At 38.7% G+C, this 26,568-nt stretch overlaps 1 protein-coding gene across 1 annotated transcript; it reads left to right on the forward strand.

Annotated features, from left to right (window-relative positions):
- Positions 1 to 402: 402 nt before the first annotated feature.
- On the forward strand, positions 403 to 26,474 carry LOC122070158. The gene is made up of 14 exons (XM_042634280.1): positions 403 to 831; positions 915 to 1,012; positions 1,090 to 1,176; positions 1,279 to 1,483; positions 1,571 to 1,780; positions 1,894 to 2,511; positions 14,629 to 14,792; positions 14,896 to 15,093; positions 15,193 to 15,283; positions 15,350 to 15,518; positions 24,308 to 24,418; positions 24,515 to 24,611; positions 24,842 to 24,966; positions 26,206 to 26,474. Exons 1-14 carry the CDS (start codon positions 556 to 558, stop codon positions 26,229 to 26,231), a joined length of 2,475 nt encoding a protein of 824 aa, XP_042490214.1. The 5' UTR covers positions 403 to 555; the 3' UTR covers positions 26,232 to 26,474.
- Positions 26,475 to 26,568: the final 94 nt, after the last annotated feature.

Consider the following 26,568-nt stretch of genomic DNA (forward strand, 5'->3'; position numbering starts at 1 on the left):
TTCATTTTTTTTTTTTTTGAATTTTTCATTTTCTTGGCTTCCAAGCATGGGGGGCTTTAATCATCTTTCGTACCAGTTGATACTATGAAACAGGTCACTGTTGGTCCCATCCCAAACAGGCCATGTGGTCAATAGCCCCTTTCTTTAGTGGCTAGAGACATCAGAGTGATAGCCTATGGGCCACTGGGCCAGGACCCGGACCTTGACCTGGACCTTGATTGCTGATGCATAACACCTGTCAACGTGTCGTAAACCTATTGGTTATGAGTGTATTCATGCCCAGTCATAAACAGCTGGGCTGGATTGCACCCACCCAGGCCCATAAATTTAAAATTTTCAAACCAAACGTGAACAAATGGAACCCCGATTTTGTTTGGCGCGCCCCCGAAACCCTCCGAAGTCCAAACTCCACTTTGCTTGTCCCGCCAATGGAAGCACATAGAAAATCGAAATTCTAAGATATCAACACTCGTTCAGATTTTCTCTCGAGACAAAACCCCTTTTTTGTCGTTCGTGTCTTTACTCCTCAGCTTCGGAGCTCTTAAAGCTACTTCAATGGCTATATCGCAAGCTTCCGTTTCGAAACCCATCTCGTCGCCTAACAAGGAGAAGAAGAAGGATAAGGAGGAGAATCCTAATCTTAATCTTAATCTTAATCTTAATCTTAATCAATCTCATGCAGAATCAGATGCTGGACAGAGCCAACAAGAGGCACCACCATTGCCTTCTCAATCTCCTTGTTCTTCGCCGTCAAAGCGCAGAAAATGTCCTGGAATTCGAGTTATCGGGGGCCGAATCTACGATTCCGAGAATGGAAAGAGTTGTCATCAGGTAAATTAGACTAAGACCTGAAACCTGAATTAGGGAATTGGGTTTCCTTCGTTTTTGTTAATTTTTGAATGAAACCGTTGCAGTGCCGGCAAAAAACTATGGATTTTTCGTCGGCTTGTAAGAATCTGAAGAATGGCAAGCTTTGCACCATTAAGTTCTGCCACAAGTGTCTCCTGAACAGGTAATTTCTTAGAAAGAAAATAATTGGGGGTTTTCGAAATATTTTTCATAATATTTACTGGTTAATTTGATCTTCAGATACGGTGAGAAGGCTGAGGAGACGGCGGTGTCGGATGACTGGAAATGTCCCAAGTGTAGAGGCATCTGTAACTGTAGTTTTTGCATGTAAGCATTCGTAGTTTCTTTAGTGGTTGAAATGGTCTAGTTACGGTTTTGCTTTTACTCTGTCATCAACATTTTGCGATGATCAAAATCACATATTTGTAGGAAGAAAAGAGGTCATATGCCTACTGGTATACTGGTACACACTGCCAAGAAAACTGGGTTTTCCAATGTTTCGGAAATGCTCCATGTCACAGGCCCTGAAATTTTGGGCTTGGAGCGAACTTTTAAACATGAAGGTGCTTCTCCAAATAAGAAAACTTATAAAGATGTGGGTGCTTGTCCAAATGAGCAGACTGTTTCAAGCAAGGTCTGAAAGTTAAAATTTCTTTGATCATTGTTTGCGGATTGATTTGGCGTCTCCTTCCTACTTACGTAATCATACTTCTTTTGACAGGAGTCTGTGGCCACTCCAACAAGAAAGCTCAGAAAGGAAAACTCTTTTGATGCTAAAGATGATTCAAACCTGCAACCTATGGCTGCAACGTTGGATGGTGAAGGCAACAAGGTAGAAGAAAAAAAGCGGAAGAGGTTAAGCCAGAAGGACAACACTGGTGAAGGAAGCACTAGTGTTGTTTCTCCAAATCAGAAGACCGCATCAAACAAGGTCAGAAAAATGACATTCCTCAGGTCATGGGTTTGCAGCTTTGATGTCTTTTTCTGTTTTACTGATTGATTTTGTGTGCTTCTTACTTATAAATTGAGACTTACTGCCAACAGGAGCCTGTGGCAGTTCCAACAAGAAAATGTGGCAAGAACAACTTTTCTAATGGAAAAAATGATTCAAATTTGTGCCCCATGCCTTCAACCTTGGATGGTGAGGTTAACATAGCAAGAGGAAGCATGCGGAAGAAGTTGAGACAAAAGGACAATGCTGGTGAAGGCAGCGCTAGTGGTAATGCTTTATTGAAAAAGAAGAGCTCTAAGGTGTCTCGGATTTCTGAGGAAAACTCTATGAAGCCAATAAAAAACGAAGAGAATAGAAGTGGAAGTAATGATGAACCCCCAAACGAGGTGACTTCTGAGTTGCAGATTCCTGAGAAGACCTCTCGGGCTCAGAGAAAGAAAGCAGGGAAAAAAGATGAAAGGGATAGCTTGTTACCAGCTTACAATGAGATAGGGGTTCCATATAGGAATATGGATAATGCCACAACCAAGCCCAAGCGGGTGATCAAAACTCAAAATGTTGCGAAGAATGCCACGACAACCCATAATTCTGATGTTGATATCCAGTTGCCTCAGGGTGCTGATCTAACAACTGTAGCAGGAATTGATTTAGATGCTGAGGATGTTGGACATGCTTTGCAATTCCTAGAATTCTGTGCTGCTTTTGGGAAGGTAAAATGAAATGCTGGTTTATTTCCTAACAAATGGACAAATGGAGCGCAACTGTGTTTTCAGCATTTTCTTTTGTATTTAATCGAGATGGAACGTAGTAAGCTCGTTTTTAATGCTCAGAGTGATGATTTCCAAATTGATTATAGGTGTACAACTGTGAATGAATTGTTGTGAACAATAATGTTGGGGTAGTAATGATTTAAACTATGTTTGGTTGCAAGGGAAATTTAAAGGGAAGGGAAGTGAAATTTTCAAACTTAAAAACGTTTGTAATCATTATCCTATATGATTGTATAAATTACTGATTTTTTTACCATATTTAGTAATGATACATCTTACATGTAATTTTTATTTTACATTTTATAGGAAAGGGTTTTGGATGCAAAGGAAAGTGAAATTTAATAACCAAATATATAATGATTTGGAGTTAGTGTTATATTACTTTTTTATTTTATTTATTTATTTATTTATTTTTTAAGTTTGAAAATTTCACTTCCCTTCCCTTTAATTCCCCTTGCAAACAAACAAAGCCTTGGAGAATTAACCTTTCCGTTTGTGCTTTTTTAGCTGACATTATTGGTCTGTGAAAGGGAAAGGGCTTGATGTCAAATTTGAATGGATTTTCTTATTTTCACATTTATTGGTAATGTTGGCTTTCTTCTTAGTTTGTATTATAGTATATGAGTGCATATGTCGGTTGGAGGGCTATGGGGCGACCATATACCTCCATACCATGGGATTATATTTGATGTAAGCATGTATTTGTTACTTTCCTATTGGGTTTAGGGTAATTGTTGGCTAAGTTAGAGTTGGTTTCCTTTTTTGGTTATGCCTTCTAGTTTTCCATTTGTGTTATGAGTTTTTATGAGTTTGTAATAGCTGGTCTATATACTCTATCGATTGAATGAAGGAGGTAGTCCCATCCACACGGTTGTGACTCCCAAGTTACAGCTGTCTCTTGTTCCTTTCTCTTTCTCTTCCTCTTCCTCTTTCTTATTATTCACATGGTATCAGAGCCTTAACAAATATCTGGTTTGAGAGTCTTTCTAAGGTATCATGTTACTGGTGAAGCTCTAGTTCTTAGAAGAATAAGAACTTGGGTTTCAATGAAGGTTTGATGCAAACCATACCTGAAGATCGTGTCTGATTTAGTTTGTGTCGTCTACTTCTGAACATGTCCTGAATCCGTTCTTGCTGCTCGGTGTCGAATCTGGTGCATCTGGTTGAATCCGAAGGGTTTTTGTTGGGTCGAAGAAAAGATTGCTTTGCTGCTAGCGTTATTTGGTTACTGAAAATTTGCTGCTGAAATCCCAATTGCATGAAGGTCTCTATTTCATTCTCCTTTCTTTGTTGTTGCTGAAACCCACTTTTGGCTTGGATGATTTCTGCCGCTGCACCTTGGAATATAATTTCAGATAATGCATTATATGGTTCCCGATTGCAAGAACTATGGTTGCCTGGGTTTATCACAGTCGATGGTTGAAGATGTTCCATCTTCAATGTGCAGCTGAATCAATTTTCTGGTTGCTATTGAGTTGCTACTTTGCTGCTTAAATTTCGCTTGAAATTTTTGGGTTTCAAAGATTCTATCGCTGGTTTTGTGAGGAAGCTCTGCCTTGTCTGGCTGGTTGCGTGAGAATTGAGATCTCTCTTAACTCACGATCACTTCGGCTCTCTAGCATAGTTTTTGTTTATGTTTATTATTTATTTATGAATAATCAGTTATGGTAATTAGATTATGGGCTATAATCAATAATTGTTTGTTTGCTACTAGACATAACAGATTATATAATGAAAATAGGTCTGTTTTGCCTAGTACATAATGTATTATGTAGCATTAACTATTAAATGCCTGAATTCTAGTTTTCCTGGGTTGTTCTACTTCAAATGGCCTCCAAACTCTTAATAGAAACTGAATCCTCCTTGGCATGGACTGAATTGATTTCATCCCCCCACCTTCCTTTGGAACTTTTTCTTTGGAGGGGGGGTGGGGGGTGGAGGAGAGCTGCCAATGAGACAGGAAAATTATCATGCAACCTTCTTGTTTACAAGAGGAGTCTCTTGAATGGTACCGTCACTCATCCTTAAAACGATGAATGAGGAGGCATGGGGTGCTGAGAGAGAAACCATATTTATAATTACAAATACTAACTTCAGCTTCAGAAAAATCATTTTCAGTAAACGCTTTACAATTATACGGGAGTCCATACCAAGATTGCAAACTTATTGCAGGAGTACAAATATCCAACAACTGTTGCTTTCCATTATAACACGAGCAATGGGAGGAAACAACTAGTTTTATGGACTAAACCACTAAAAATAGAAAGAACTACGCCCAATATCTTGTTTATATATATATATTTATATGTTTGTTGGAGAAAACCCAGGCAATTAAATATAGAATAGGAATTTGGAATGAACTACAGCATGATATAAAATTAACTGACTCCCCTAATTGATGAGCAGATTGATGGAGAGTGGTTTGTCACCTACCGCTCTCAATTGGAAAACTTACCATGCTAATGGTAAGGTAGTGAAGTCACTCTTCCATGATCTGTCTTCTATATAATATTTCACTGAAAATATTTCATTAATGTTCCATTAATATATTGTTGCCATATGTTCCATTATTTTATTGTTACCATCCAAACGAAACAGCTTCTTTATCAAGTCCAACAAAATGCAATTATGGGTCCCTGGTGTCAACATAACCATGGAGCCCAAATTATCTCCTAGACCATCCTACTCTTGAATCCAAGAACAAAATGAAAGGTAACTAATCATCTTTTAGGCATATCCGTAATTAGTGATCGAAGCCTGGACCAGTGAGGAAGCTTAAAGCAAGGAAAATAAAAAAAACCAAGTCGTAGCTTGAATCTGAATCACGCAGGTCACAGGAAGAGAGAGATTGGAAATAAGTTTTGTCCGTCTTCATTTTGATTGAGGTACTGAACTTCTGCTTGAAGGAGTGCTGTTTCTGTAACCAAAATTATGCCCCTGCGGACGACTTTCTAGAGGGAATAGTGGGTGGATCACTATTGGAGGAACATAAAAGGGAATTTCTTAGTCAAAGCAGGTGAATCATGCTGTTCATCATAGCAAATTTTAATTTTACTAGAAGAGCTGTAGCATAGGCAATGAGGAAGGACGTGAACCAGAACTTACCTTATCAACTTCCTAACTTCCATCACGAGATTCATCACGAGGGAGAGATGAGATGTGTGAGAGAGAGAGTACCTGTGGTATCAGAGCATGGTTTTGTCTAGGTTTAGGGTAATTAGGTGTTGCTGTCCGTTGTTTATCTGTCTTACCTTTTGAGGTCTAGTCTCCGTCACAACCTGTCCGTAGTCGAGTCTAAGTTAAGAGAGCGTTACCATAGGTTAGAGGACACCCTTTTCTTCCCTAGATTGACAGGACCAAATAGCATTGGACGCTATTCCCACCAAAATCATACATTTGAGAGGGAGATTTCTGACCTCAAGATTGAGAGGGTTGACTACCTGTCTCAATTGGAGATTCTGAGTAGACTTTGAGTCTTTGGTGGCAACTGTACCTTGGCTGCCCATCTCCTTTATGTCCATTCGCAGTGGTAGGGCATACCAGGATATGTCTAACCCTTTTAGCACCTCCACCCAACCTGAGCAATTGGCTGAATTTGTGAAAGCTGTCTAGGCTACCCTTCAAGCTAGCCAAGTTTTATAGGAGACACAGGCTACCCATCTCCAAACCCTTACTGATAAGTTGGCTGCCCTCGAGACAAGTGCCCAAAACCCTGATGGACGACAAGGCCATAATATAACTGGCACTGAACCTAAGGGCAGAGGCCCTAACCTTGAGGAAGTAAACAAGAATAACCAAACTGATGGTTATGACTAGATAAGGGATAACTTCCAAGACCTAGGGTGTGGTAGGGGTCGGGGAAGGGGTCGAGGCCCATCGCCAAGATGCCAAACCCAATATGGAGATGATGAAGGTTATGAGCATCATGATAGGGGCTTTGATGTCAGACGGATGATTAAGGTAGATGCCCCTACCTATGATGGTCAGATTGATGCTAGGATCCTTCTGGATTGGATCAAGCAGATGGATAGGTACTTCGATTTCTACGATATACCAGAGGAAGTCCACTATCGATTTGCTAAGTTCAAACTTATTTGAGCTGCCCAAGACTTCTGGACAGACCTAGAGTACCAAGAGGACCATCTAGGAGTCGAGCCAATCAACACCTGGGTAAAAATGCAAGAGAGGCTCAAGAGGGAATTTTTGCCTATCACTTATAGGCTCCAGTTGAATGAAATGAATGCCCTAAAGTAAGGAAAGTTGACTGTGACCGAATACATGAGCAAGTTCAATGAGTTGAAAATTAGAAGCCGTATTTGGGAGGATGTTGAGCAGACACTATCCAGATTCCTTACCTGGCTCAACTCTGAAATTCAATCTCGTATGGCACCCCACCTGATGCGAGATGTTCCACAGGCCTTCAGGATAGCCCTTGAGGTGGAATCCTCTATGAGAACTTATTCTTAGAGGAAGAGCTTCCAAGCTAGGGAGTCCCAATATAGAAAACCACCCCAAGACTCAACTGGATTCCCAAAACCACCTATTGCACCACAGTGTCAATTTGATAACAGGGGTAAAGGAATTCTGGGAGAAGCACCCAAGAGTAGTGGGCAACAACAGTGCTTCAAGTGTCGTGGGTTTGGTCACTTCTCCAGAGAGTATCCCAATAGGAATCTTTATGTGGGAGAGCAGACTCCGGAAGCTGACCAAGAGGGTTTTCAGGACCATGAGTATGAGGACCATAAACCAGATGAGACCATATCTGATGAGGACGCCGAGGAGGTCGGTAACCTCAACCTCGACATTGTGCGATGCATGGTCTCACAACCTAGGAGTAGCGATGATTGGTGGCGAACTAATATTTTCATCACTTACACATGTCATTAGGGCAAGAACTGTCACATTGCCATAGACAATAGGAGTTGTATGAATATGGTCGCCAAGAGCACTGTTGCTCGAATGAGCCTTAAACCTGAACCCCACCCCAAGCCTTACAAGGTTGTCTGGGTAGATTAGTCCACCATTCCCGTTAATCTGAGGTGTCTAGTTCCCCTACACTTTGTAAGATATGAGGATCGAGTGTGGTGTGATGTCCTGGAGATGGATGTTGCCCACATCATCCTAGGTAGACCCTGGTTATATGACCGGGATGTCACCAATTACAGGAAGTCTAACACCTATGTCTTTGAGTTCAAAGGGAAGAAAATCAGACTGACCCCCAGTGCCCCTAGGGAAGTTAGGGTTCCAAAACACAAGGGAAGTACATCCAAACACACCCCCACCAAAACACTCAACATTTTAAATCAACAACAATTTGAAGGAGTGTCAAGGGTCAAGGGTGATTTATGCTCTAGTTGCCATACAGAGTAATACCGATAGATCACGCTTATTCACTGAGGCTCCTAAAGAAGTACAATCATTGTTGAGGAAATTCAAGAGGTTATTCCCTAAGGAACTACCTGATGAGTTACCGCCTATGTGTGACATCCAACACGTTATTGACTTAGTTCCAGGATCCTCTCTTCCGAACTTACCCCATTTCCTAATGAATCCCAAAGAACACGCCGAACTCAAACAACAAGTGGATGGACTATTACAAAAAGTATTCATTAGGGAAAGCCTTAGCCTGTGTGTTATACCTGCCCTGCTCACGCCAAAGAAAGATGGCACATGGTGTATGTGTGTTGATAGTAGGGCCATCAATAAGATCACAATCAAGTATAGGTTCCTTATCCCTAGGCTTGATGATATGTTGGATATGATGGCCAACTTCTCAATCTTTTCGAAGATTGATCTCAAAAGCGGGTACCACCAAATTAGGGTTAGGCCTGGAGATGAGTGGAAGACAACCTCCAAGATGAAGGATGGCCTCTTTGAGTGGTTAGTCATGCCTTTTGGCTTGTCAAATACACCTAACACCTTTATGAGGATTATGAATCAAGTGTTTCAATCATTCATTGGCAAGTTCCTAGTGGTTTACTTTGATGACATCCTCATCTATAGTAAGACCCCATCTTCTCACTTGGATCACTTACAGAAGGTTTTTTTAGGTGCTCTGATAAGAGAAACTCTATGTCAACCTCAAGAAGTGCACCTTCATGAGTGATCAAGTTATCTTCCTAGGATTTGTTGTGTCAACTCAGGGAGTATCTGTTGACCCTAAGAAAGTGAGAGCGATTGTAGAGTGGCCTGAGCCAACTAATGTCCATGTGGTATGAAGCTTTCATGGCTTAGCCACTTTCTATTGGAGGTTCATTTACCGGTTTAGTTCTATTATGTCTCCTATCACCAATTGTATGAAAAAGGAGTTTCAATGGATTAAGAGTGCTATGAAGGCCTTTAATGGGATTAAAAAGCTTATGACTGAAGCTCCAGTCCTGCGCCTCTCAGATTTCTCTAAGGTCTTCGAAGGGAATTGCGATGCATCTTGTATTGGAATAGGTGGTGTCCCAGGACAAGAGGGCCACCCTGTTGCCTATTTTAGTGAGAAACTTAATGAAGCTAGGCAACGATATTCTACATACGACAAGGAATTCTATGCGGTTGTCCAATCATTGTGCTATTGGCGACATTACTTTTTACCGCAAGAATTCGTGCTATTCTCTGACCACCAGGCTCTGAGATATCTAAGTGCCCCAAAAAAAACTTAGCTAGAGACATGCCAAGTGGGTTGAGTTTCTCTAAGAGTACATTTTTGTACTCAAGCACAGACCTGGTGTCGAGAATACTGCTGCAAATGCACTGAGCCGGGTGAACATGTTTCTCAGTGCACCAATGTTAGGAGTTGGGCTAGTGTGTTACTCCGGGCAATGAGTGTAGAGGTTGTAGGGTTCGAGCGAGTTAAGGACTAATACCCCACCTATCCTGATTTTAGTGACCCGTTCACTTCCTTGAGTGAAGGCAACTCGATCAACCGCTCGGACTACCTACTTAGGGTGAGCTTTCTTTTTAAAGGAAGGGTGCATTCCTAGGACTTCACTCCGAAATTTCTTGATCTGGGAATTGTATGCTGGGGGAGTCATTGGCCATTTCGCTTGAGATAAGACCATCACCCTCATTGAGGCCGATTCTTTTGGCTAGGACTGAAGAGGGATGTTGCTAGAGTTGTGAGTCAGTGTAGGACATGCCAGACTGTCAAACAACAAAAGCAAAACACGGGTTTGTACACTTCCCTACCCAATCCCCATTCCCTTTGGCAGGACCTTAGCATGGACTTCGTGCTTGGTCTACCAAAAACTTCGAGAGGTTATGATTCTGTTTATGTGGTTGTAGATCGCTTCTCGAAGATGGCCCATTTCATCCCATGCTTTAAGACCTCTGATGTATCTATAGTAGCCAGACTTTTCTTTAATGAGGTTGTCAAGTACCACGGGTTGTCCCTCACCATAGTGTCCGATAGGGATGTTAAGTTCACCAGTCATTTTCGGAGGACCCAATGGCGTATGATGGGCACGAAGCTCCGTTTCTCCTTCGCTTTCCACCCTCAGACTGATGGCCAAGCCGAGGTTGTCAATAGGAGCTTAGGGAATTTATTGCGTTGCCTCATAGGAGAACACCTTACCAGTTGGGATTGAGTCCTTAGCTAGGTTGAGTTTGCATATAATAGTTCTAAGAACCGTACCACTGGTCTGTCCCCCTTTGAGATTTATTCAGGATACTAGCCCTGGGCACCCATAGACCTTGTTCCCGTCGTGTCTAGTTCTAGGACCTCCCAGTCAGCTGAGCCTTTTGCACAGCATATATATGATTTGCATGTATGTATAAGAAGACAGATAGCACTGAGCAACGAGCAATATAAGTCGAGGGCAGATGTGCATAGAAGACTACAAGAGTTTCAAGAGGGCGATATGGTGATGGTTAGAATTAAGCCGCAACACTTTGTTAGGGGAAAAGCAAGCAAGTTGTATGCTCGTAGCACAGGTCCGTTCAAAGTACTCAAGAGGATAGGTGCCAATGTTTTTGTTCTTGATCTGCCAGCTAGTATGGAGATCAGTAATATTTTTAATGTTAAAGACCTTGTCCCATACCATTGTACCTCTACCATTACCCTTTTCTATCGTGATGACTTTGAGGACTTCCCTTTCACCATTGATGAGACTACTGAACCAAACCAACCACTTTCTCCCACCTCATTACCGCTTGTGCCTAAGATCACGAGAAGGACTGAAGAAGTTGAGGAAATTCTGGATGAAAAGATTGTGTCCACACACACAGGAGGTTCTAGAGAATTTTTGGTCAAGTGGCGTGGGCAACCAGAGATTGACAACACCTGTATCACATTGCAAGAAATCCAACGACTCAACCTAAGCCTGTTTGAGTACTACCTGAGTCGTAATTCACTGGAGGTGAATTTTTCCAAGCCGGGGAGAGTTGATGGGGACATCAAAGTGTACAATCGAAAGAAGAAGACCCAACCAGTCCCATCTCCGTGGTTGGAGGATTAGAAGAAACCATGAAGAAGAAAGAAGAAAGAAAGGAGGAAAAAGAGGAGTCGAACCAGCCTTCCCAGCGCTGGGTTCGGCCCCCTTGTTTCCCCATTCAGTAAATCTTGTGGACCCCACCAAATCTTACTTTACTTTGCTTTAATTCTGATATTATTTGATTTGTTTTAAATAATTAGAAATTAGGACTTCTTTCTATTAGGTAGTTTATTATTTCAAAAAACTAAGTTTCCAAGTATCTTTTTATTTTTAGAAGTTTTATTCTATTGAAAGTGTAAGGCCATTGGCCATTGGGAATGAATGAATTAGAATTGAAAAACAGCCAATGAGCAAACCCCCCACCCCTCTCATGATTCTCTCTCTTTCTCAATCTGGTCTTTCTCACTCTCTCTTTCTCACCTCTCTCCTTTTCTCTCTCTCGGTCCTCTCTTCTCTCGCCTCCCCCTCTCTCTTCCAATTTTCCTACTGTTGCTGTTTACTGTTACTGTTGCTGCTTACTGTCTACTGCTGCGGGCTAATATTTGCTACTTCTGTTACCCTTTGATGCTAAACTGCTGCTGCTGTTTCCCCCCCTTAATGTTGAACTGTTGCTGCTGATCTCCCCTTTGATGCTGGACTGCTGCTGAACTCCTTTCAATAATCGGACTGTTATTGGATACTGTCTTCAAAATCTGGGCTGTCTTCTTTGTTCTTAGATCTGGGCAGCAGGTAAGTATAGAATGACCCCTCCCATTCCCCCATTATCCCCTCATTATTTACTCCATTACTTCCGTTAAAACCCACCCCCCCCTTTAGCCATTGTTTAACCTTTATTTGCATCACTGTTTTACCTTAAGCATTGCTGATTTTCTTATTACTAGTATGACTGATTTTAGAGCATATAACATGGGACTTTTATCTACCTTTCGTGCTTAATAGGCTAGTGTTGTAACATAATTTTGCTTGCTGCCATGTTCCCCACCCCATGTTCCCCCTTGACACTTGAGTGAGTTCATGTGCTTTTCTTCCTAGATTATTATTGCTCTTTGTTACTTTGTTCATTAGCCTCACTTTATCTTGCATGTTAAATCGTGTTTGTTGAGCTTCCTTTGTCCTGTCCTACCCAAGTTCCTTGAGTTTACCCCCACCTAGTTAGTTAATCTTGTAGGAAGCCTAGTCACCTAGGAACCCCCTACATCAACCTGTGCAACTTTGGATGTTCTTCGGGAGGTTTTCAGCAAAGGTAGGACTTTATCTCTTGCCAATAAATAGAGTTGCAATGAGGAGGGAATGCAATGTATTTTATAAAAATATGGGAAATTACCTCTTTATCCTTAGTTTTGAGCCATTGCAACATGTGCTCTTTAAAGGTTTAGCGCATATACAATAATAATCGGTTTATCCCAATAAATCATAAATACCTATCAATTTTATGAATTTATTGGTTTATTGATTTACTTTAATTATAAATAGGGATTGTAAATATACCAAACGCCTCTATTTATGTTTATTTGTCAGATAAACATAAATTTAAACCATACCAAAGAGAGCCTTCTTTCCTTTTTATTTAATTTATTAATTGACTTTCCATATTCTACTCTCCTTATTTGCTTCCAGAATTACTCCTTGACTCACGTTATCCTCTTTTAAGATCTTATTTGTTTTGTTATTTGAGTTACCATAATTACCCCTCCTTGCTTCATTATTCCTTTTTTTGTCATTACTTTAACTTTGCTTGTAAGTTTACCCCTCTGATTTTGGGTTTGCTTAGAATTGAATTTTCATAATTTAGAAGTTTGCCATTAGCTATTACCTATCAAATTAATCCCTTGAAAATTCTGGTTATTTACCAGAATGCCATTACTCCTTGAATCGGTTATTGCACTTTTGGATGGGCTTATTATTGTGGTTGTGATGGGTTATAAACCGGGGATTTGCATGAAATAATTATGGAATTGCCATTGGGCATATATATATGTTAGAATATTGCTTTGGTGGGTCTGAGGTCATCTCAATTTGAAATTTGCACTTTTTTTTTGAAAAAATTGGTACTTTTATGTGTGATAGTTGGAGTTATTTCTTCAGATTTGCTACCGTAGGGGGGATGTTGGAAATTAATTTATTGTGGTGCTCTTGGTTATTGGATTCTTTGTGATGATCATCCTTTGTGCAAGGATTGAAGTATCGGTATCAGTCTCCGTATCGGTTGGCTAAATTTAAGATACGTATGGAGGGTATCGTGTCGTATCGGAGATTTGCTAAGATATGTCAAAGATCAAGGATTAAAGTATTGGTATCGGTTGTCATATCGGTTGGTTAAATTTAAGATACATATTGGAGTGGTATTGTATTATATCGGAGATACTTTAAACCGTGCCTTTTTGATAGTAGTTGTTGAAAATTATTTGTCTGTGTGTACTGCTACATGTGATGGGGATGTTAAAATTATTAGTTGCTCGGTTTGCTTTACTGTCTGGTCAAGATTATGTCTGCTCAGGGTTATTTCGTTTGAAGAAGTATATGCTAGTGTTTGTGCTCCGCAACTATTTTGTCATTTGAAGATGTTTATATTTTACTATCTGATATTGTTTGGTATATTCAACAACCTGATGTTATTTGGTCCCTAGCAACCTGATGTTGCCTATTTATCTGCGGAATTTTATATGAGACGTCTAGTTAGGGCGATCTTTGTTTGAGGCTCGTGAGTGCTTTTCTTGTATCTATTGGGAGCTACACTTTTGTCGCAGTATCTTCTTTGGGAAGGTCTTTTGATGTAGCTGTTGGATGCTACACTTCTATTTTGAGATTATGTGGGAGTGCCTTTTTTGGGAAGAGCTTTCATTGTTATTGGGTGCCTTTTTTAGGAAGGGCTTTCATTGCTTTTGGTGGTGTTGTTGTTCGTTGTTGATGGCTTTATGATGGTTGATTGGAATTCTTTGTGCTCGTTGGAGTTCTTGTTGGTCCAACTAGAGCTTTCTTTTGCTATATGTATACTCCAATTTAAAGGGGAGTGTTAAGAGTACATGGGAGCATGTGTCGTTTGTCACCATAGTCCTCCATGTTGTGGGATTATATTTGATAAAAGCATGTATTTATTAGTTTTCTATTGGGTTTAGGGTAGTTGTTGGTTAAGTTAGAGTTAGTTTCCTTTTTTGGTTATGCCATCTAGTTTTCTGTTTGTTTTATGAGTTTGTAATAGCTAGTCTTTATATTGAATGAAGGGGGTAGTCTCAACCACACAGTTGTGACTACCAAGTTAGCTATCTCTTGTTCTCTTCTCTTTCTCTTCCTCTTTCTTATTATTTACAGTTTGAATACTTGCACATGCTTTTGGTTGCCATTCTGCTCCTCCCGGCTAAGAAAAGCTGTTGGAATCTGCATGTATTGCCTACTATTCTCAAGTGTTCTTTTTTCCCCTTAAATAATTTTCCTGCTACTTATTTAAGCTACATGTGCCTGCCAAGACTTAATGTAGGTAAAAATTGATTAGTGTACATTTATAATATTTTCTTGGATTAGTAGATGATCTCTATTGTCATGATTAAGGGCATGTAATTGGGTCTCACCAGCTGGAGAATTTATAAACATGTCATACTATCTTGGGATTTCTTTTTGAGGAGCTTTTATTACACTTCAGGTTCTTAATTTGAAGAAAGGACAGCCTGAATCAATTCTTCGGGAATTGCTTTGTGGTCGCAGAGAGCGTTGCAGTGAGCGTATAATTGATAGAACACAGTATTCTTCAAATGTTTGGTTTCACACTTTGCTATTGGATTTGATACAGAAGGACTTGGGAAAAGAGTATATATCTTTGCCAAAATATTTATAAATAAATACCTTTTTTTTTTTTTTTGCTATTCATTATTTGTAGAAATCAGCTGACTATTGGCTTATTTTCCTTTAGATCTCATCTGTTAAGTGCAACCAGCAGCAGGGATTCATGGTTGAAAGCTCTTGGAGAATGCATATCTGACTCCCGTTGTGCTTTAAAGGATTTTCCGGCTAACTGTTTTGCTAGGGGTAGGGACAGCTATGATAATCTGGTCTCCTCACAAAAGTTAAGAGTCCTGAATTTTCTGTGTGATGAAACTCTTGGCACTATGTAAGTTATAGTGCTCTAATGCTGCATTTGCTCTCATTCTCTCTCTCTCTGGTCTATCTCTTTTTGAAATGATATTTAATTTCTTTATTCTTTCTTCAGAAAATTGAGGAATTGGATTGATGAACAAAATTCAAAATTTGTTGAAAGAGAGAAGGAAGCAAAAGAAAAGGTTCTTTCTGCAAAAGATAAGGTAAGCACTCAGTGCTATTTTTGTTGATCTATCTGTTATCTTTGCTTATCCTGGAGTTTTGTGCAGGAGAAATGTTTGAAGCGGAAGCTACAGGATGAGGTGGCCAAGGCCATCCTGTTAATAAATGGTACTCCTCTTTCCATATCTGAGCACACGGATTTGGTGTCAAAAATTAAAGTTGAAGCAGCTAAAGCTCATGCAGAGACACGAGAAGCAATGGGCATGGTACCTAAGAGTATGTTGCTTCCATTTATTTGGCTAATTTCATGGTTTCCTTAACCCTCCTGTCATGCATAATATTCATTTAGCACCTGATGGGCCCATCTGCGCTAACCAGAATATTTAATTATATTTCTAATTTAACTTGTGTTAGTATTATGGAATCCCTTAACAACTGGAGTTTTTCAATTCTGGATGTCACTTGGCAATTGGTGCATTCATTAACTAAACGAGATATTCTGTTGTATCATTTAAACGCCAGTAGTTTACTAGAGATATGGTCTGTCTTAGGATTGCTATGATGCAGGGATTGGGGGAGGCAAAGTGTTGGGACGTTTCAGCTTGGTGCCCTTCCAGAGCTTAGTTGTAAATCTCATATCTGTGTTCGCTATCGTTTCACCTAAAAGCTTGAACTGTTAGGGAAGGGTAGCGTCAATGTATGCATTAAAGCTTCATTGCACATCCAGGACAAGATCTCATGTTCCTTGCACATGGAGTTCGTGCGACATAGAGGGAAAAAGAAATGTCGTGAAAACTTTTTCTATGCACTCGTTCTAACCTCCCTGTGCTGATTCCATGTTCACTACCGTTTCACCTGAAAGCTTGAACTATTAGAGAAGAGCAGCGTCAAATGTATACATCAACAATCGGTTTCTGAAATTTTGGACCCCTAACCGATAAAGTGTATACATTCCTTTTGTTTTTTAATAATTGGCAGCCTTTTGTTTTCCACATTTTCCTAAATTTCCAATAATCCAAATATATGTGTGTGTAGGAGGGGCTAGGGTCATTTCAAAGGGGAAAGAGAGAGAAAACACGCATTTACAATTTTAGTTTTCTAGTCTATCTCTCTCTTTCCCCTGTCCCATGCCCGTGGCACATGGTAAGCGTGCCTATCCCTCTCCCATCCATATATACGCACATAATATTTTATGTATATAAAACTACACATTGAAAATAAATAAATATATATATATATATATATATATATGGAAAAAGAACCGTGAAAGGCAGCGTGACTCCTATGCCCAGACACCATGGGGGTAAAATGACCACCCACGTTGTGATTACCCTCCTTTCACCAGTTCATAGATACCTTGTCCCTTGCCCTTGTCGAGTCCAACGGGACGTCAACAATTGTTTCCCATGGTTTGCATGATATCTTTAGCTTGGCAATGCAGGGGGCATATATATATATATATATATAGGGGTGCCCAAACCGGTTGGACCGACCAAACCCTTAATGGTTTGGTTTCAGAGTGGCCTTTATCTAATTTGGTAGAAAATTGGACTGGACCTATCAAAACCCGATGAAAACCGAAAAACATTATAAAGAAAACATCTTTGCCATATATATATATATATATAGGTCAAGATAACGCTATCGGAAGCCACAGGTACTCGCTAGTGGGAGGGCATGCGCAAACATCTTCAATGCGGGGCAGCATGGTCTTTTTTCATCGGCTGTGTCTATGTGTAGACTAATAAGAGCCCATTAAGCTAACCCACATATATATCTATCTATATATATATATATATATATCAGAAAAACCAAACCAAAATGGCAACAACTTGATAATAGACTAACAAGAGCCCATTAAGCTAACCCGATAAAACACTGAATCAAACCGGACTGAGACCTGAATTTAACTTAATGGTTTGGCTTGATACCAGGCCAAAACAAGAGCCGAAATAACTGAGACACACACACACACACACACGCACACACCTATTATAATGGAAAATCTTGGTAGCCAAAGTTGTTGTTTTGCCCTTTGAGCATAAAACATTTCTTCTTTCGATGAGGGTAAAAATGTGCAAAACAATGACCCAACTTTTGAGAATGACATAATGGCAAGTCACTTTCAAGATTATTTTAAACTCATTTTTACCATTTAAAAAAAATTTGGAATAAGAAAAGGGGCAATCATAAGAAGGTTAAAAATTCTCAATTCACCACTTTGTTTACGACATTATATATAACCGAAAGCATTTTACATTGCAGAACTGTTTAACCAATCTCATGGAAATCTACAAGCATCTCATGTTCCAAAACTACATCTCACAATAATGGAAATCAGAATCTCACAGATTTAGATTTTACGGGCAAAGTGTTGAGAGGTATGATGCCCTCCTTGCTGTTACTTCCTCAATAACCGCATGCCCATTGTACTCCTTGGTTCCAAATCTCCTTTGGAAACTTTGTCCCCTCAGGCTTCTGCTTTTTCCCTTCCCCCTAAGGTGTTTGGGTGTGTCTGTTATGTTCATGTTCACAAGTCTGCCCATACTATACATGGTCCCAAGACCCTTATATGCATCCTTCTTGTGTATCCTCTACCAAAGGCTATAAATGCTATCAGCCCTCTTCCTGCTTACGACTTCTTTCCAAAGATGTCACCTTTTTTGAGTTTGTTCCCCTTTTTTGCTCCTCATCATCATCCTCTTTAGGGGAAGAATAGTAGGAGTGAAGAGACTACTAATGTCATTCCTTTTCTTTCCCCTTGTCTATTCCTCAATTTCAACTTGATATCGGGAAGCATAAAGAGGTTGATATTGTTGATATTTGTGATAATTCAGGTGTTGGTTATGGTAAGGAGTTGCTTGTGTACAAAAGAAGACCTACCAAGAGTCCTCTTTGGATCTACATCCTGAGATCCACGTTAGTTAGATAACATTCCTCTTCCATCTTCTGAGTTAGATCTTCGCATTGCTATTCGAAAGGAAAAAAGAGTTTGTACTAATCCCATATCCCAGTTTGATTCTTATGATGTCTAAGTCCCAGAAGCGTTGCTTTTACTATTGCCCTTTCCTCCATTTCCATTCACAAGAATGTCGCTAAGGCCATATTTGACCCTAAGTGGAAGCTAGCCATGTCTGAGGAAACGATGGCTCTTGAGAAGAATTGCACTTGAAAAGTGGTTGATCTTCTCAGGGGAGAATTCCATTTGGATGCAAATGGGTTACATTATAGGTGTCACGGCATCAAGGTGAAACAAGGCATTGGAGGGTTGCCTAAGCACTTAGGCGACAAGTCGTGCGCCTTAAAGGGAATAAGGGGACCAAGTGTTATTTTTTCCCCCTTCTTTTCTAACATTATTTAGTATCATACATATACCTTGTATCATAACAAATCAACATTAAACCACATCAAGTCATCAAAAATCAACATTAAGCCACATCTAATCATAAAAAATTAACATTAAGTCATAAAAAATCAACATTTAGAGAAATTCTTTTATTCTATAATAAGTTTGATTAGTCAAATGATGTTATTTTTACATTAGATCTTTTGTATTACGTATTACACAAAACCAACTTTCCAAAAAATCTAAGATTACTTAAATTGAGTTGTAATGACAAAGTTATGTTCCATACAAACTTATTTTAAAATGCGTGAATGCTATTAAAATCACCTGACATAGGCATCAAAATAAAAGATTATTTTACCGAAATTTTGGTTCTTAACAATGTTTTACTATGATAAGATTTATAAATTTTTTTGAATTGAGAAAAACCCCAGTATTTGAAAGTTGAAAATTGCCCCTACAACCAAAAATCCAATTTTTGTACGGGGTTGGCTTTTTATCCTTTTGGAATTTGATTTTTAAATTATTTTATTGGACTCAAATATGAGGTATTTGCTTATTTATGAATAATATCTTAAGTGAATGAAATAGCAAATATAAAAACATTTACTTAAATCATATTTGGTATAAATAAGTGTCAAAACATAAATGCGACATGCAGTTCAATAAGGCGATAGTCGCTTAGGCCTCAGACAAACCGCCTAGATGCCAAGGTGGCACCTTGACAACTATGGTCTACACTGTCAAGTATCGATTAGATGGTGCAGTTGTTACCATTATTGGAAAACCAGGTTTTTTGACTCGACTCGACCTCTACAAAACTTGGCGAGCGTGGTGAGAATGAGTCATGTATCATCTTTAATACAATTAGTTCAATATATTTAATATAAATAAAAACGACATTAATAACAAGATGGGCAGTAAATGTATGTGTAGATTGTAGATGGCTAATTGCCATGTGTCATTTTCTATCCATTCCATGTTGATTCCTCAGAAATTAAACAACAATGAACAATGCTCTTTTGAGTTTTGTCTTTTCTCTTCAATTATTTATCATTCCTATTTTGTATTACCCAATATTCTCACCTACTCCTCCACCGAGGAAGCCATTGATGGTTGAAGCTCCTCTTTCTCGCAGCAGAAACAATGATTAAAGCTGATTAAGGCCCTGAATCACCACCAAATTAGCAGCTTCAGCCTTAATCTCAAGCTTCCTCAGGCTTTGCTTGGAGCCTAAACAATGGTTTTGAGGACCCAAGTCGCAAAGCATGCCTTTATTAGGTAGGGATTGTGCCAGTGAGCTTTTCCCATGCTGGGTCGTCGGTGGCACCCATCAGCCTTTGAACCGCAGCTTGGAATGTTGATGGATCAAACTGCACGAAGGTGGCTTGAAATTGAATAAAACCAGGTGGAAAGGAGCCCTTTTGTTGTCATTCATGTTGTTTGCAGCCATGACTGTGATTGGTGAACAGAGAAAGAAGAGAAGTGACAAGAGTGGGAAGAAAGGCATTAAATGTAGAGGTTTTATTCTATTTAAAGCACAAGTATTTGAATGGAAACAACATCGGTAGACTAACAGTAGGAGGGAGACGAGAGGCAGAAGGGTATGCTGCAGCAGCGGAGGGAAGGGGAGAGGTGAAATGCTGTGTTCCAACCGGCAGTAACGAGATCAGCAAAGGAAGGGGAGAGAGAGGGAGGAAGAGAGTTACCTTGAGTCCTTGACTACACTTGGGTGATTTTCAAATGACTCGAGAAAAAACTCTGAGTCTTCTGAAAGTCATGGTGACTCGGACCGAGTCTTGTCTTTTTCTTATACTTGGGCAAGTCTACATGACTCTTAACTAGGATTCTCATTTTCTTGACTTGACTAGGGTGACTCGCCTGAGTCAAAACCTGATTTTCCAACAATGGTTGTTAAATGACAAGTTGGTCACCAAAGGGTATAGTCAAGTTAAGGGTGTCAAATTGGAACCAGAAACCAGTTTTTGACCGAATATCTAGAATGGAACCAAGCCTAATAGAACATGGTTACAATCCGGATCTAGGGAATAGAACTGAGCCGAGACTTGGTTACTTTCCAGTTCAACATAGGAACGATTAGAAAAGAAATCGAACTGAATTTGGGTATTAATGCATTATAATATATTGAATTTGGGTATTAATGCATTATAATATATTAATATAGTATAGTACTAATATATTATAGTATATTAATAGATTTAATACTAATATTTTATAATATATCTTGCTAATTTTAGTTTTAGATTTTATAATAATACTATATTATAGTAGATATATATTATAAATTGAGTACAAGAACGGGATCCGAACCATGTAGGAATCAAATAGGAAGCCGAACCGTACCGGAACTGGACAGTGTAGGTTCGAGTACTGAGTTTAAGATCTTGCTCTCGCTCCCCATCTCGCTAATCCAACAAAGAGAGATCATGCATATGATTGTTGTAGTCTCTGAAACTAGGTATTTACCCTATTTTGGGATTTCTAAACACAATGAAAACATCAATTTTTTTAAAATCAAACTTAAAATGGTACTTTGACTTCGTACCCTATCTAAATAGTCTCCGACTCTTCGGACCCTAGGCTAGTATGCATTCCACAATCCACAATCCACATTTCACAATCAACACATGACACACCATAATCATAAGAGTTTAAAAGACATCATAGCTAATTACTTAATTGATTAACATTAACATTGATGACTGATGAGTCACATTAACATACATTGAAAATTTGAAATGACATAAGATAAGCTGCATAACAACATAAGGTCAGTATGCATCATTTATTTAAACAGAAAAATAAAAACATAAAAAAAAATTTAAAACAGAAAAGTTTATTTCCCTCCATGAATCCATAGATCAGTGATATGCATCACATATAAAAAAGACCAATTTAAACCAAAAGTATTGATGTATTTATGAAAAAATGGGTTTGAGAAGAATTTTTTTTTTATTTAAACTGGTTCTTGGGAAGAAAAGTAACTCCAAATGTGGATGAGGTAATATTCTTTGTTCTTTACGCTTCAATGAGTGTAGGAATGGAGATCCTTTAGCAAAAACACCAAAATTCTTGCTCCTTGGTGTTTTTATTTTAAAAAAAGTAGAGAGAGGTGAAATCTTGTCATTTTTACACCTCGCCTATGATCTCGTCTTGCTATATTAAAAAAATGAGATCTCGCTGAGATCTCACGCAAGAATTCGCCGAGATCTTGAACCATGTTTGGAACCGAGGCGGGACTTGGTCCGGTTCTAGATCACACCAAAACTCCCAGGAACCAAATCAAAACTGAACCGAATACCTAGTTCCGAATCAATTTACACCCTTAAGTGTATGAGATTGAATATTAGGAGACATTTACTAATGTAGCTAAACACAACTCAATAAGAGTTCTCTTATTATTGGCGGCTAATAGAGATTGCCATTGGATCAGTTGAATGTGAAGAACGCTTTCCTCTATGGCGGTCTAGAAGAGGAAGTGTATATGCAGACTCCACCTGGTTTCAAGTTTCCCTCAGTTAAAGGAAAAGGTCTCCTCAAGAAGGCATTATATGGTCTCAAACCATTTCCGAATGCTTGGTTTGAAAGGTTTAGACAGACCATTTTGAATAATGGTGCTATGGCGGTATTCCCAGAGTCAAGCTGACTGCTGACCCCACTTTTTATTTGCCCAACAAGGTAATGGTACGTTTATAGCATTTGTTGTCTATGTGGATGACATTGTGGTGGCTGAAAATGATATGATTGAAATAATGAGATTGAAGTCCTACTTGACCCAATAGTTTGAGATTAAAGATCTTGGACCTGTGAAGTACTTCTTAGGTTGCAAACTAGCAAACTCCTATTGAGCAAAACCACAAGCTTGGAGAGAATGTGGTAGGGAAATACTAGAGATTAGTTGGGAAGTTGATCCATCTTTCCTTGACTTGCCCAAACATCACTTATGTAGTTGCTGTTGTGAGTCAATTTATGCATGCCCCCAAGAGCGGGCACTTGGATGCTAGCTATTGCATCCTTAGGTATTTGAATTGTCTGCTAGGCACAACCACTTGAGGTTAGAAGGCTACCTTGATGCCGATTAGATTGTATTAGTTTCTGATAGACGATTTATATCAAGCTATTGTACTTTCCTTGGTGGGTAACCTGGTCACATGGAGGAGCAAAAACCAACCTGTGGTGGACCAATCTAGTGTATAGGTAGAGTTTAGGGCTATGGCTCATAGAATTTGTGAATTTCTATGGTTGAGATGGCTGGTTCAATAGTTGGGCTTTGATGTTGAGGCACCTATAAGACTTTATTGTGATAGTAAGATTGCTAAGTATAGCCCACAACTATGCAACATGGCAAGACAAAGCATATTGAGGTGGACTGACACTTCATCAAAGAAAGATCGACTCTGGTTGCATATGCATACCTTTATGAAGACTGGTGATCAGTTGGCCGACATCTTCACCAAAGAGCTTCTTCCTCATTAGTTTAGTACCCTTCGTAAGATGGGAAATGTATGACATTTATTCTCCAGCTTGAAGGGGAATGTTAGAGTTAATAAGGGTACTTTGGCACATTCCTTTTATTTTAATATGTTGTAATGTGTGCTCACTTTTTACCTTTTACCTCCTTCGGTTATGTTGCATGGGGGCATGGATGTAATTTCCTTTTTATTATTGGCTAAGTGAATCAATATCTCCCAACAAGTTCTACTGCCATCTCTCTCTCCTCCGTGTCTTCATCTTCTTCTACTCCCCCTCCCTTCTTCTCTCATCTTCTTCCCTCTTTCTTGCTTCCTTGCAACTCTTAAATTCCAACTTCCAGCCCTAATCTTGACTGGGATTGGAGGCTGATCTGAACTGTTATTATTTTTCTCCTATTCTGGTCTCTAATCTTGACCTGCAGTTTTGCCTGTTTGGTGGGATTCTGAAATATACTATGGTGTTAGATTGAATCAATTGCTCACACGGCTTTAAATGTAATGGCAGAAATCATTTTTTGATCACAGCATCCATCTTTGAGTTAGTAATGATGCCAAACTTGGTCCTATCTAATCCAAAACTCACAATGTAGGATCTGCCATTCCTGTCAAATTCTCTTGGATTGGCACTGATGGAAGCCCATCCCAGTCTGTCTGGAATGTGATCAAAACCATGCATCTCTGATACCCATAAATTAGAATTAACGAATGAAAGAACTAATTAATGAATTGATAAGGCTCATCAGCTTAACTATCTCATGCCGAGCTTGGATATGGCAGATTTCGAAGCAAACCTTGTTTCTAAAATGAAAGCAATCAATGTCCATAGAGAATTTCCTTAAATGCTGTCTTTATTCATATTTTTTCTATTGGCTCATAAACTACTTCATTTTTTTCTTAACCATATTTAGTAATGATATATTTTACATGTAATTTTAATTTTATATATTATAGCAAAGGGTTTTGGATGCGAAGTAAAGTGAAATTTTATAACCAAATATGGAATGACTTGAAGTTAATGATATAGGCACATGGGATAATGATTACATACATTTCTTTTATAAGTGTGAAAATTTCACTTCTCTTCCCTTTAAATTCCCCTTGCAACTAAACATAGCCATTGGGAATTTAACCTAGCAATGGTTGTACTTTCTTTTAATATCTTTATGGGCCTTGTAATTAAATTTTCCTTAAATGGCATTCTATTGAGAATTGCAAAATTTGCACAGAGAAACAAAGATCAGATGCTATTAGGACAGAGCCAGTTCTTTTGGATGGAGATGGTTGTGTGTATTGGAAATTGAGAGGCTATTCTCGTGAACCAAATCTGTTGCTTCAAGGTTTGTCCCTATTATGTTATCTTAATTTTATGCTTATTTTCTGCTTGGTTCAGGCATCAATTCTTTCTTCTATTTTGGATGTCTCTTTGTATGTAGATATTGGGAACTGGGATTCTGTTGGACCTCAAGAGAAGTGGTATAGTTATGATGTTGAACAAACAGAAATGGTTGAGAAATATATTTCTTCTTTAAGGTAACCAACAATTATCTGTTCATTACTCATGCATTTGGTATTGTGTTGGACACTTTTGATTATTGGGGTTATTCACTTGTTCCTGATCATTTTTCTATTTGATGATTTCTTCCTCACATTTTTCAAATTTCCTTCTTATGTGATTGGATCTCCATTTATTATAATTATCATCATGATAACAGACATAGATGAGGAGGTTAGATTTTTGACATTGTACCTTCTGGTTGCAGAACTAAAAGGCTCAGGACAGTTGCAGTTCCTGACACGCTTCAAGCGGGGAGTCGTGAAGGAAGTCTAAAGCATGAGTCTCCAGATGATTCATCATCTCCATCTTCTCCAACAATGATGGTTGCAGGTACTTCGCTAACTTCATAATATTAAAATAATTAATTTTGTCTTTCAGTCACTGCAAGCACGTCAAAAAAAATTATTTTGCCTAGAAAGTTTATAAACCTAATTTTGTTTGTCCACCATTGCATGCAAGTCCAAACTTTCTATAGTGGCTAGATAAATGGAACCTTTTCCTTTATTTTTTTTTTCCTCAAAAATCTTGCAATACTGACTTGAAGTGTTAAAACAGTATTTTGGCTGGATAAATGGATGAACCTTCTCTTCTATTTTTTTTTTTTCTCTCAAAATCTTGCAAAACTGATTTAAAGTGTTAAAAATTATGCCTTGGATGACTTTTCTGCTGTTTTAAATAGAAATCTTCTTAATTTGAAAAGTGCAAAATGTACTAATTCTGTGCAATCAAGTAATAAAATTTACACAAAGCATCGATACGAAAGCTAAAAGTAGCAAATGGCTTGAAAATTTTTATTTACAGCATGATGCCTAGGTCTTTTTTTTGTCCCTTTTTTATAGCAATATTTCGTATCTTCTTTATGTTCTGAGAACTCTCGTCTATTTCCTCATGAACAATTGCTTACAAGTCCATCCCTGTACTGATTAACTCAGTAATCCTCCCCCACCCCAAAAGAAGGGGGGGGGGGGGGGGGGGAGGAAAAAAGAATCAAGACTTAAACAGTTGACAACTCCAAAGTTACTTTCCTGGTGCAAAATGAATTGCTTTGATGTGATCGTTGTTATAGTATCATGCAATTGTAATTTGTTTTTATAAGGCTGTATTTGGTAGTCCTGCATTGCAGTCTTAGAAAATGTATTTTAAAAGGCTGCATGTGCTTCTGATTTTTCATTTATGTGGTTATTTTGGAACAAAAAAATTTAACACACTAGTGTTTCCTATCCTATATTTTTCTGAAATTTTATCTGGCTAAACCTGTCGGATTTGCCCTTGTTCCTTCAGAAGCAAATGCAACCAGAGCTGAGGCTTCATTTTTTCTTGTAATTATCACTCTTTTTGGATCATAAAATGCAAAAGAAGTTTCTTCTATCACCTTTCCATCTTATTTTCCCCATTTCCCTTTTCCTACATTCTTTTCCATCAAGATCTGGATAATCAAATGTTGATTAATTGTAATTGTTTTCTTGTCCTCAAACAATATATCTTTTGTCTATTGAGTTCAAAGTACAGCTTAATTTGGAAAACAAGGATAATCCAATTAACATCATTCTCTCTTTTTGACTGTTCCAGACAGTGAAGATGATCAGGAAAGTTAGCTACTGTTGTGCTTGATTCATTGCCCGTCCATTTTGTATTTACAAATGTGTACATGTTCATACCTGTTACTAAGTTGGACGACTCAAAGTTCAAGATGATGTTGCCTTTTTTGAGTGTGGATTTTAAACGCCATTCCAATTAGTGCCCTCAATCTTTGGTTTCTCTTGTTCAGATGTGTAATGTTCTAATTCAAAAATGCCTCCATAAGCAGCAACATATTATTTAGGCTTTTGTTAGCATTATATGAAACTTCACGGAAGCGCATCATAACTCCAATACCAATGCATCTTTGGGGCATTATGACTTCAGTTTTGTTTTTTTTTTTTTTTTTTTTTT

This window comes from Macadamia integrifolia, chromosome 2 (genome assembly GCF_013358625.1).
Source record: "Macadamia integrifolia cultivar HAES 741 chromosome 2, SCU_Mint_v3, whole genome shotgun sequence".
In the NCBI taxonomy this organism is placed as follows: Eukaryota; Viridiplantae; Streptophyta; class Magnoliopsida; order Proteales; family Proteaceae; genus Macadamia; species Macadamia integrifolia.

Excerpts from the sequence above, each read along its gene's own strand:
- LOC122070158 (XM_042634280.1), top strand. The coding sequence starts at position 556 with ATGGCTATATCGCAAGCTTCCGTTTCGAAACCCATCTCGTCGCCTAAC. Across the intron at positions 15,519-24,307 it reads AATGGGCATGGTACCTAAGA|AGAAACAAAGATCAGATGCT; the intron begins GTATGTTGCTTC and ends AAATTTGCACAG. Across the intron at positions 24,419-24,514 it reads ACCAAATCTGTTGCTTCAAG|ATATTGGGAACTGGGATTCT; the intron begins GTTTGTCCCTAT and ends CTTTGTATGTAG.